The 12,662-nt window shown below is 50.2% G+C and overlaps 1 protein-coding gene and 1 long non-coding RNA gene across 3 annotated transcripts in view; one reads left to right on the top strand and one right to left on the bottom strand.

The window, feature by feature from the left end:
- LOC144381190 (uncharacterized) overlaps positions 1-10,321 on the top strand; it is a 118,480-nt gene extending 108,159 nt beyond the window's left edge. Inside the window, exon 2 of the long non-coding RNA XR_013446054.1 lies at positions 10,278-10,321. This is a non-coding gene — a long non-coding RNA (uncharacterized LOC144381190). The remainder of the gene's footprint in view (positions 1-10,277) is intronic.
- LOC144381189 (uncharacterized) overlaps positions 5,726-12,662 on the bottom strand; it is a 22,840-nt gene continuing 15,903 nt past the window's right edge. Inside the window, exons 2-3 of one of the 2 annotated variants that reach the window (XM_078068027.1) lie at positions 11,339-11,612; positions 5,726-9,619 (exon numbers count right to left, since the gene is read on the bottom strand). In XM_078068027.1, the coding sequence (XP_077924153.1) occupies positions 9,499-9,619; positions 11,339-11,612 (395 nt within the window). In that variant the 3' untranslated portion in view covers positions 5,726-9,498. Of the gene's footprint in view, positions 11,613-12,662 lie in introns of both variants that reach the window. The other variant, XM_078068028.1, reaches the window with a different exon arrangement.

Here is a 12,662-nt window from a genome sequence, read left to right as displayed (position 1 = left end):
AGGAAACATATGTACCGTAGATTCCCATGTTTACTTCGGGGTGGAGACCTGACATGTGAATGAGGCAAAACTGAGTCCCTGATGTCAGGAGGTTATCTGAGGACAAGGAGAAGAGGCTGTGGGCATGCTCTGAGAGCTGGTACAACCTGGATGGGGTCTTAGGCTCCTTTTCTCAGGTAAGGAATCAGGACCTTGCTTGTTCATAGGCTGCAGCCATTATCAGTTGACCTTGAGTCCAGACTTCTGCAGAGACAGCCAGTATTTGGTAGCAGGGCCTGAAAAGACACAATAGCTGATTAGGGGGAAACAGTTCCCTGAAAAACAAGCTTTAAGCTTTCTGCTAGCATCAACCTCATTAACCTTATGGGGCACGGTTTCAATCCCCCCCCCCCCCCCCCCACCACCACCACCCACCACCAAGTTATGGTCATTCCTCAGTCTTAGGGAATTGGGATGATGATGGCTGTGGCTATTCTTCCATCTCCTCAGGGGAGGTAGGTTTTGGGCAAACAACAGTTTCTGTAAATCTTAGCTGTAACATGGCTATGTTCAGGGCTAAACAGAAGTTTTCAACCTACAGGTTAAAAGGGAATAAAAATAACAGGGAGTCAGACATGCTACATTTTTCCCTGTTAAAATTTCCCCTTGTCCATCCTGCATTCCATTTCTATGAAACATGGGCAGAGGTCTGCCTTCTTTATTTAACTGCTTCAAGCTGAATTAAGGTGCAGTGGAGGCTTTGGAATGGAAGGATCTGAGACAGTGCAGGTCGCAACTTTTGGTCCCTTGTGCTAAGGGAGGGGGTCTCAGAGATAGTTCCTTATCTGAGAACTTGGTTATTTTTCTACATGGTTTGGTACTACATGACACCATTGATTTTATCCCCAAGTGTAGTCTAAGGAATAGTAACAGTAGAGTCAAACCCAATTCTCTCATTCTCTCTCAAATTGATCTGATATCGGTGGGTATCCAAGAATACAGATCAGTAAATTAGTCTGAGCCCCTCCCCTGGGGGGGGGGGGGAGGTAGTGGTGGTGAAGGGCTTCTGGTAGCCAAGTAGCTTAGTGTTTGATTTTATTTACATGGGTTCTTTTTTCTTTCTTTTTTTTTCTTTTAAGATTTCTATTAAGTAATCTCTACACCCAATGTGGGGCTCGAACTCACAACCCCGAGATCTAGAGTCGCATGTTCTACCAGCTGAGCCAGCCAGGTGCCCCTATTTATATGGGTTCTTATTTTCCAAAGAGGAGTTAATACAGGTGCAGCAAGGTGGAATTAAGGATCATAGACTCTGCCTCATTCAGCAAGTGATCTCGTAGTTAATAAGAGGCATTTCTATGGAAACAAAAGGAAAACACTGGTTCATGGTTGGAACTAAGGGATACACCTGGCGTCTAAGTCCAGAGTGCTGCCAGTGAGAAGGTCTCTAGATGTCAGGCTTGAAGCATCCTCCAATAGAGTGGGAGTGGGCAGGGGCAATCTGACGGATTTTTCCGGTGTATAGTTCAAATGTCTCATTTTGAGTGACTCATAGAGCAACAGGCACAAAGATTGTCTATATATGAGTTATTGTGGTCATTTCCCTGAAATTTATTTCAAGTTGTCCAGCTTTCATTTGCCAGACTTCAGGAAAAAGGACAGTTTTAGTTCTTAATGATTGTAAGATAAGAGAATGGGAGAATGTTGGAAACCTTAGTTTGAAGAGTCACAGTCAGATACTCAAGGAAACCAGAAGGATCCAGGATCCAGTCCAGTTTTATAGGCAAACAACAAACGTTCAAAGATAATTACTCTAACACTCACAAAAGTGTGTCATTGAAATATAATCTTTCTCTCTAAAGTCACCTTCATTCCTGTCAAAGATAGCCAAATGAAGATTAATTTGTTTGTAAAACAAGTCCAGTTTTAACAAACTTGGCCCAATCATCTACGTAGGGACAGCAAGAATAGCAGTTGACCATATATGGGGTCTTTTTTCTCTTTTCTTTTTCCTTTCCTTCTTTTAAATCTGCTTTGATGGAGCTTTTTATAAGGAATTTTAGATTGATCCTTTAACTGCCTTTTTAAAGCCGAGAACCAAGCCAAATATTTGCCATCAGATTCGCCTGCAAGACTTGTAGATTTGGGTGAATTCCTCTCTTCTTTGAGGCCCTCCAAATTTCCTGAAGTTCCGGCATCTGCCAGGAGGTGGCACTCTTCACTCACCTGGTAAGGTTGAGGGGACCTCTGTAAGCAAGGTTATCAGGCCAACATTTCCAAGGGGCTTTATTGGCTCCATAAAGTCAATCTGACTTTCTTAAAGCAGTCTCATTATATCTGAGTCTACGCATGTGTCTCTTCGAGATGACATTCCAGGGGCACCTGGCTGGCTCAGTCGGTAGAGAGCACGACTCTTGATCTCAGGGTTGTGAGTTCGAGCCCCACGTTCAGTGTAGAGATTATTTAAAAAATAAAATCTCAGAGGAGCGCCTGGGTGGCTCAGTTGTCAAGCGTCCGTCTGCCTTCGGCTCAGGTCATGATCCCAGGGTCCTAGGATCGAGCCCCGCATCAGGCTCCCTGCTCCGCAGAAAGCCTGCTTCTCCCTCTCCCACTCCCCCTGCTTCTGTTCCCTCTCTCGCTGTGTCTCTCTCTGTCAAATACATAAATAAAATCTAAAACAAATAAACAAAAACTTTATGGGCACCTGGGTTGGCTCAGTCGGTTAGGCAGCTGCCTTTGGTCCAGGTCATGATCCCCAGGGTCCTGGGATTTTGAGCCCTGTGTCAGCAGGGAAACTGCTTCTCCCTCTCCCTCTGCCCCTCCCCGTGCTGGTGCTCTCTTGCTCGCTCTCTCTCTCTCTCGCTCTCTCTCTCTCAAATAAATAAATTCTTAAAAAAAAAAAATATTTGGGAATTTCATATAATTTTTGGAACAGTTGCAGCATTTACGCACATAATGTAATCTAAGAAGGCTTATCACTATTTGTTTGACAGTGCTTCCCATGTAACTTAACATACCAAATAGACTAGATTAATTAGTCAAGAGACTCTATTTAGGATTTGATTTTCTCAGCATCTGTTGAAAATGAATGAAGGAAGGAATGAACAGCCGGCCAGCCAGCCAGCCAGCCAGCCAGCCGGCCAAACCAACCGACCGACCGACCGACCGACCGACCGACCGACCGACCGACCAACCAAGAAACATCTCAGAAGGTTTCAAGGCACGTGCCTACATAGGGTCACAGATCATTACAAAACTTAAAACTTTATTATCTGTTTCACCAAGGTGCCCACAGGAGATTCTACAGAAGGTTATACAGTTAGCAAAATTGAGCTCCTTTAATATTGAGAAGTTTTCGTTTTCTTACATAATTAAAGACCTGATAAAAATGAATATAGAAACCTTGTTTTCCTGGGCAGGTGAAGAAAATTTTTTCTTCTTTTTTAAAATTCCTTCCTTCCTTCCTTCCTTCCTTCCTTCCTTCCTTCCTTCCTTCCTTCCTTCCCTCCCTCCCTCCCTCCCTCCCTCCCTCCTCTCTCTCTCTCTCTCTCTCTCTCTCTCTCTCTCTCCTTTCTTTCAGATTTTATCAATTTATTTGACATGGAGGGTGGTGGGGGCAGGGAGCAAGCACAAGCAGCACCAGGAGAGGGGCAGAGGGAGAAGCAGACTCCCCGCTGAGCAGGGAGCCCGATGTAGGTCTCTGGGGCTCGATCCCAGGACCCTGGGATCACAACCGACCAAAGCCGCTTAACCGACTGCGCCACCCGGGTTCCCCTTGTCTACAATTTCTTATCAAAAGTACACTAACAGGGGCGCCTGGGTGGCTCAGTCGTTAAGCGTCTGCCTTTGGCTCAGGTCATGATCCCAGGGTCTTGGGATCGAGCCCTGCATCGGGCTCCCTGCTCAGCGGGAAGCCTGCTTCTCCCTCTGCCACTCCCCCTGCTTGTGTTCCCTCTCTCGCTGTGTCTCTCTCTGTCAAATAAATAAATACAATCTTAAAAAAGAAAAAAAAAGAGTACACTAACAATCCAAGAAAACCTTGTCATTTTAACATAGAAAACCCAAATCTCAATCTTATACCAGTGTGCTTTTCAAACTGCCTTCTCCCAATCTTAGTCAGTCCTGACCATGCATAAAATTCCTTTTCAAAAATTCTCCTTCACAAACCCCTTCCACAATTTCCTTTTTCATTCAGACTCGGTCTTAAAGTTTTCTTTCTTTAGATATCCAGTCCCATTTCAGTACAGCATTACTTTCTTTTCCCTCAACAAAAAAATGTTTTCTCATTTCTTGTACCTCTTTTACACGTCTCCTACCTTCTCACACACGGAGTTGTTTTTGTTATCATTTTGTAGCAGTCCCAATTCCATGTGGCAGAATTTTAATTCTTAGAAATCTCAGTCTCTGGTGAAACGTTAGTAGTAACCAGTGGCGCACTCTCTATTACACCAGAATTCTTTAGATTGGCAAACGTATGAATATATTTCATAAATTTTATTTTTATTTATTTTTTTAAGATTTTATTTATTTGACAGAGAGAGACACAGCGAGAGAGGGAACACAAGCAGGGGAAGGGACAGAGGGAGAAGAAGGTTCCCCAATGAACAGGGAGCCCGATGTGGGGCTCGATTCCAGGACCCTGGGATCATGACCTGAGCCGAAGGCAGACGCTGAACGACTGAGCCACCCAGGCACCCAAAAGTGGTTTGTTTGTTTGTTTTTATAAAGGTGATGGAGAGGTATATTTTGATAACCACAAAGACAGGCTCACTGTTGTGACGGGAGCGTGGCACATTCCACTGCCCACCCAACGGCTTGTAACGCAGGGAGAACCGAATCCAAGTGCTTTTATGACAGAAAGAGAGAGAGAGAGAGAGAGAGAGAGAGAGAGAGAGAGAGAGAGAGAGAGAAGGAAAGAAAGAAAGAGAGAGAGAAAGAAAGAAAGAAAGAAAGAAAAGAAAAGAAAAGAAAAGAGAAGAAAAGAAAAGAGAAAAGAAAAGAAAAAAGCAAAGCAAAGCAAAGCTGATTATTTGTATTATGTGTGACACTGATAACTCCAAAACCACGTCTTTTTAAAATAAACCAACAGGGGCGCCTGGGTGGCTCAGTTGGTTAAGCGACTGCCTTCGGCTCAGGTCATAATCCTGGAGTCCCGGGATCGAGTCCCGCATCGGGCTCCCTGCTCAGTGGGGGGTCTGCTTCTCCCTCTGATCCTCTTCCCTCTCATGCTCTCTGTCTCTCATTCTCTCTCTCTCAAATAAATAATAAAATCTTAAAAATAAATAAATAAATAAAATAAAATAAAATAAATCAACAACCTTGAAATTGGCTTTAACGCCAAAGAAGTTGCACCTGCGTCCACTAAAAAGTCAATCGATTGTTTCCCCCCTATCAGGCTCCTGTGGGGAAAGTCTGAAGCGGGCGGTCTAAGACCAGGGGAGCCCTCGGGCCCCTTCCTGCTAGTTTGGGAGGTGCTCCAATTTAAACCTCCTAAGGAGGTGGCCCAAGGGCTTGGGGTGTTTTTTGCTCCTTGATAAGGGGGTGGGGGGGAGGAGGAGGAGGAGAAGGGGGAGCCCATGGCACTGAGGGGGGGGCGGGGAGGGGGGAAAGGGCGGCTGAGACGGCGGCAGGGGAGTAGAGCGCTCCAGGCACACACACCAGTGGTGCAGAAACGGGGCAGGGGAGGCGGCAAGGGGGCCATTGGCAAGGCCCAGGGCAGATTTACATTTACAGTTTGGGACGAACCTTTTCTTTTTTTCCTTTTCCGCCTCCGCCTCCGCCCCCGCCCCTTTCTTCATCTCGTTCTGCTAAATAGGCTTTGTCTGTGGTGGCTTTTCAGCCCTCCGGAAGCCAGTGGGTTGGGCATCGGTTCTGGTGCCTGTACTTGGGGAGGAGGAGGAGTGGGTTTCAGATTTCCAGCATCGGCCTGTCTTCCTCCTCTTCTTCATTATTTTGACTGTTGGGAAGTGGGAGTCAGGTCAGGTGTGTTAAATTTTTGTCTATCTCTGGACCGTCCCTCGGGTCCCTTCCCTTGAGGCATCTTTATTGTGGAGTGACATAAGAGTCTGAATGTAGGGAATTTCATCCCAGAGCATGTGAGCTTGAAAAACTTCTGGGTTTATTCTTTTTTTTTTTTTTTTTTTTTTTAATTTTTTTATTGTTATGTTAATCCCCATACGTTACATCATTAGTTTTCGATATAGTGTTCCATGATTCATTGTTTGTGCATAACACCCAGTGCTCCATGCAGAACGTGCCCTCCTCAATACCCATCACCAGGCTAACCCATCCACCCACCCCCCTCCCCTCTAGAACCCTCAGTTTGTTTTTCAGAGTCCATCGTCTCTCATGGTTCGTCTCCCCCTCCGATTTCCCCCCCTTCATTCTTCCCCTCCTGCTACATTCTTCTTCTTTTTTTCTTTCTTAACATCTATTGCATTATTTGTTTCAGAGGTCCAGATCTGAGATTCAACAGTCTTGCACAATTCACAGCGCTTACCAGAACACATACCCTCCCCAGTGTCCATCACCCAGTCACCCCATCCCTCCCACCCCACCCCCCACTCCAGCAACTCTGGGTTTATTCTTATCTGAGTTTTACCATGCCCGATTTTTACAAGCACCTGCCTCTAAACTCTTTAAATAGGGGCACCTGTGTGGCTCAGGCGGTTAAGTGTCTGCCTTGCGTTCACGTCATGATCCTGGGGTCCTGGGATGGAGCCCCACATCCGGCTCCCTGCTCCGCGGGGAGTCTGCTTCTCCCTCTCCCAATGCCCCCCACCCCACCCCCAGCTCCTGTGCTCTCTCACTCGCTTTCTTTCAAAGAAATAAATAGAATCTTTAATAAAAATAAAACTCGGGGCACCTGGATGGCTCAGTGGTTATGTGTCTGCCTTTGGCTCAGGTCATGATCCCAGGGTCCTGGGATCGAGCCCCCGCATCGGGCTCCCTGCTCAATGGGAAGCCTGCTTCTCCCTCTCCCACTCCGCCTGCTGGTGTTTCCTCTCTCGCTGTGTCTCTATCTGTCAAATACATAAATAAAATCTTAAAAAAAATGAATTAAATAAAATAATAAAAATAAAACTCATTAAATAGAGCTCCTTTACAAATGGATGTTAGCAATAGCAGCCGGAGGTAGAGGAAATTCCTCACATGTGTAACACATACGGACACACAGACACAAACAAGATGCAAACAAATTTTAGCCTTTGTTTCAGTCTTATTTGTGGAGAGGACATGAATGGAGAGGACATGAAAGACCCAATGTTCAAATCTCCCCCTTTTATTAAAACAAATCCAACTGCGAGGCAGCATTACCGAGTACAGATCCCATCCATCAGTTGTTTTCCATTTCCAATGGAAACAGGGTCGGTTTTGTGCAAAGATACCAAAAGCTGCAGCAACAAACCAACCAAATGAAGACCAGAGCATCTCCCTGAGTGTTGGTTCCTCCCCAAAAGTCGGGACTTCACTGAGGGAACCAAAGAGCTTCCTAGTTTCTGATCACCTGGTCTCATAGCAGGCTTTCTCTAATTGTGTACACAATTCAGACATGTCAAAATAACCCCACTTGGGCCATCTGAGACTCGTGTTATCGTGAAATGTTTCCCATGCAAGTAAGCACTTGCAAGTATAGGCTCCCTGTGCATTGTACATGTAGCCTGCAGGTGTTTCTTGTGAGGGTGGGCAGTTGTTTCCTCAACATTTGGTGCAGGGTTATACAGGGTTTTGGTTTGTTTTGTTGGTTTGGTTTTCTGCACACGTGTGTGTGTGTGTGTGTGTGTGTGTGTGTGTGTGTGTGTGTTTTGGGGCGCACACAGACACACAGACACACACGAAACCTGTTTGTTCTCTCCCTAGGCTACAAAAAGCTCAGGGGCGCCTGGCTGGCTCTCTACCAGCAGCACGCTGCTGACTCTTGATCTCAAGAGTCCTGAGTTCCAGCCCCACGTTGGGCGTAGAGACTCCTTCCACAACAGCAAAAAATAATACCGAAAAGCTCGAAAAACGCCTGGGCCCCGGGCAGGATGTCTATGCCAACCAGACCTCCATGAAAAACACTTTGTACGGCGACAGAAGGACAGAGGCAGCATCCTACCCCCAACCCCACAGCCTGCCTCCTTTCCGGCCAAATGGCCAGCATCTGGGAACGGCTTTGAAACATTCTCAGTCAATGACTTGGGCCTGCCTGTTGGGAAGAGCGCTATGCTGTTCATTTCCCTCCTGGGTGAGCCTAGGAGGGTGAAGCGGCGGTAGCTCTCAGTGGGGGAGGGGGCGCCACGCGATCCAAGACACAGGACCAGTGTGGGAGCATGAGATCTGTATGGCCCCGAGGGGTACAGGGTAGCCTGTGAATCCTTTTCCAAAGAAAAGCGGCAACATGAGACCGTGCAACACACCTTTCCACACCATCTGCTGATGATGCTACTAGGACTTCTGTCCTCAGAGATGACACTATTTTACCACCGCCTAAAGTTTTGTTCTGTTCTTTTATTTTTTTTGTTATGTTAATCCCCATACATTCCATCATTCGTTTTGGATGTAGTGTTCCATGATTCATTGTTTGTGCATAACACCCAGTGCTCCATGCAGAACGTGCCCTCCTCAATACCCATCACCAGGCTAACCCATGCTCCCACCCCCCTCCCCTCTAGAACCCTCAGTTTGTTTTTCAGAGTCCATCGTCTCTCATGGTTCGTCTCCCCCTCCGATTCCCCCCCGTTCATTCTCCCCCTCCTGCTATCTTCTTTTTTTTTTTTTTTCTTAACATCTATTGCATTATTTGTTTCAGAGGTCCAGATCTGAGATTCAACAGTCTTGCACAATTCACAGCGCTTACCAGAGCACATACCCTCCCCCGTGTCTATCACCCAGTCACCCCATCCCTCCCACCCCACCCCCCACTCCAGCAACCCTCAGTTTGTTTCCTGAGATTAAGAATTCCTCATATCGGTGAGGTCATAGGATACATGTCTTTCTCTGTTCGACATACTTCGCTCAGCATAATACCCTCCAGTTCCATCCACGTCGTTGCACATGGCAAGATCTCATTCCTTTCGATGGCTGCATAATATTCCATTGTATATATATACCACATCTTCTTTATCCATTCATCTGTCGATGGACATCTTGGCTCTTTCCACAGTTTGGCTATTGTGGACATGGCTGCTGTAAACATCGGGGTGCACATACCCCTTCGGATCCCTACATTTGTATCTTTAGGGTAAATACCCAGTAGCCACGGCCTAAAGTTTTAAGAGAAGGGGTCGGGGGACTCGGTAGCACGGGAAAATCATTCCGTCGTCCCACTCATCTTAATGGCTCCTCGTGGGAAACGAGGACGCCATACCAAGGAGCAGAGCACCGATCCATGGAAACACATGGGTGAGCCCCAAAAACATGACACTAAGTAAAAGGAACCCGACAGCCAGGGTGACATAATGCCTCGGGGTTCCACGGGTATGAAAAAGCCAGCCGAGGGCGCCTAGGTGGCTCAGTCGTTAAGCGTCCGCCTTCGGCTCAGGTCATGATCCCGGGGTCCTGGGATCGAGCCCCGCATCGGGCTCCCTGCTCCGCGGGAAGCCTGCTTCTCCCTCTCCCACTCCCCCTGCTTGTGTCCCCTCTCTCGCTGTGTCTCTCTCTGTCAAATAAATAAATAAAATTAAAAAAAAAAAAAAAACCACAAGAAGAACAACAACAACAACAACAACAACAACAACAACAACAACAACAAAAGAAAAAGCCAGCCGAAATAGCCCCATCCTAAAGGGAGGGAGCGAGCAAGCAGATCGGAGGCTGTTGGGGGAGAACAGTGAAGAGAGCCAGGGTGAGGGTGAGGGTGAGGGTGAGCGTGACGGTGGGTGGGGGCGAGGCGCGGACAGGAAGGGGGGAGGGGTAGTAGAGGTGTTTATTTCTTTTGGCGGTGATGGAAATGTTCTGGAAATTGCAGTGAGGGTTGTGCAGCTTTGTGAGCCACCTTAAAAAAAAAAAAGAAGGCCACCAAATGGCACACGTTTAAGAGTATGCGAAATATGGCATGCGAATTGTATCTCCACTTCGAAAATCTGTGACGAAACAATGTAATGGACATAGGGAAGGAGGGAGGGAAGGAGGGAGGGAGGGAGGGATGGACGGGACCCTCACCCTGGCTCTCTTCACCGTTCGATCCATCGATCCATCGACCGATCGATCCATCCATCCATCCATCCATCCATCCATCCATCCATCTATGCATGCCATGCATGCAGTCTGTCGGTTCATGTAGACATCAAAGGGGGGGAGGAGGGGAAGGGGGGAAGGGGGGAAGGGGGGAAGGGGGAGGGGGGAGGGGAAGGGGGAGGAGGGCGTGCATGATACTGGGCATGGTTTTTATTCTGAGTGCTTTTATTTGTTCCCCAAACTAATCACCTCTGTGGAGATAAACAAAAGATCACCCACACGAGAACGGGAATCCTTTCTTGAGGGCAAGAGAGTCTGCGGTCGGCCACCACCGCCTGGGTCTGGCAGAGACGCCAAGCAAACGCAGGCCAGGCGGAGGAGTGGAAAAGCTTTCTGGTGACAAAAGGGGAAGGTCCGATGAGAGGTTGTTGGGGGTGGGGGAGCAGGACAGGAGCTGACTAGAAGAGGAGTGTCCTAGGTCATTTCAGGGAAAGAGAAACTTGATTTCCGTCCGTGGGTCCATCGATCTCATTCTCTGGATCTAGCTCTATGGAGAATCTCAAGGTTTTAAGTTTGTTGAATTGATGATGTCGAAGGCGCTTAGGGAAGAACAGAGGTTCCCATCTCCGAAATGATCCTCAAAAATCATTGAGGATCATTTCCATCCTACTTCCATCCGCCTCTGGACTGCCTCCCGAAACCCACGCTCTAGCCACACCCCGCCTCCCACCCTTCCCCCCTCGCCCCGCCTCGCCCCGCCTCGCCCCGCCTCGCCGCTGGGCCTTTCTCCAGCTTCTTCCCCGCCCGCCCCATTCTCCCCCCCCCCCCCCCAACCTCGCAGCACCCATCCCGATTCCTCCCAAACCCTCCCCACCAGTGGCTGGACCTCTCTGGTCGACCTCTTTTGGGCACTAGAAAAGCCACGAGCGGTCGGGCGGGCGGCACCCGAAAAACGGCAGTGCAGTGAATCAGTGAGTCTGGGTGTGACGAATAGGGGGTCGCAGGGTGCCTGGGACGCAGCGCCTGCCTTTCTGGTGCACGGCCTGGTCCCGATCCACCTGGGAGAGTAGCGCTTCCCGCCTCAGGGCGCGCCGTTAGCCAAAGAGGGGCCTCTGGGGATCTTTCTCCTACCGCCCCTAGGGTGGGGACATCTGCACACGGCTAGGGGACGTGCTCCTCACGCACGCGCCTTCCGACCCACCCAGGCTGCACCGGTTCCGGCTCCGGACAAGGGCGCTCTTGGAAATGCGTGAGGCACCCTGGCGCCCGCAGCCCAACGACCCGGGACACGGGACGGTGAGAACGGCCCCCGATCGGATGTAGAAATGTCCGCAAAGCGAAACCCGCCGTTCCTGCGTCATCTTCGTCTAACCGGACACCGTCGGTGCGTGGAGAAACTTTGAGCGTTTTGCCACCAGCGCTCCAAAACGTTTGCTTTTTCTCTAGACGGGGGTCCGGGATGTGGTAGGATTTGTCTAGAAATAGAAACAAAGGACGAGGCCGTTCATGTGTGGGACCCAGACGAACACATTCGAGGGCAAGACCAGGCGCGGCCAAGAGGACTAGACGGGTGGACGACTAGACACGGTCAAGGTGGAAAGCGGGGGGGGGGGGGGGGGGGCGACTGGGTGGCTCGGTCGGTCGTTAAGCATCTGCCTTCGGCTCAGGTCATGATCCCAGGGTCCCAGGGTCCCAGGGTCCTGAAATCGAGCCCCTCATCGGGCTCCCTGCTCGGCGGGAAGCCCGCTTCTCCCTCTCCCACTCCCCGTGCTTGCGTTCCCTCTCTCGCTGTGTCTCCGTCAAATAAAATCTAGAAAACAAAAACAAAACGAAACAAAAAAAGGTGGAAAGCGGGCCGGGTGGGTGGGTGGGTGGGTGGGTCGGTCGGACGGACGGGTCGGGACGACACAAAGGGGATCGATCACTCACGGGTGCGAGAACCAACGGGCCACGGCACGGGAAGGACTGCCGGTCGACCCGGGGCCCCAGACACAATGCAGGCGGCGGGCCAAAGTCCCGCCGGTCGGCCAGGGTCCCGGAACTCTCGGCACCCGCCAGACCCAAGACCAAAGTCCTGCTAGCCGCGCCGGAGGGGGAAGGGAGTGCTGGTCGCCCCACGCCCCGCGGCACCCTCGGCGCACGCAGGGAGCCCGAACCCGAAGTCCGAGGCTCAGGGCCCCCGCCGTCGACCGGAGCGCTGGTCGACCCGGGCTCCCCAGGCACAGGCTAAGTCCCGCCCGCCACGGGGCCGACCGGAGCGCTGGTCGACCCGGGCTCCCCATCCCGAGGCCCGAAGCCCCCAGGCCCCCAGGCTCCAGGCCCCCGGTCCCCGGTCCCCGGCCCCCGGTCCCCGGCCCCCGGCCCCAGGCCCCAGGCCCCAGGCCCCGCCGTCAACCGGGGTGCTGGTCGACCCAGGCTCCCCCAGGCAGAGGGTTAAGTCTCACCCGCCGCGGGGCCGACCGGAGCGCTGGTCGACCCGGGCTCCCCATCCCAAAGCCCAAGGCCCCCCGCTATCGACCGGGGTG

This window comes from Halichoerus grypus, chromosome 2 (assembly GCF_964656455.1).
Source record: "Halichoerus grypus chromosome 2, mHalGry1.hap1.1, whole genome shotgun sequence".
In the NCBI taxonomy this organism is placed as follows: Eukaryota; Metazoa; Chordata; class Mammalia; order Carnivora; family Phocidae; genus Halichoerus; species Halichoerus grypus.
This window is presented reverse-complemented; position numbering and strand designations above follow the sequence as displayed.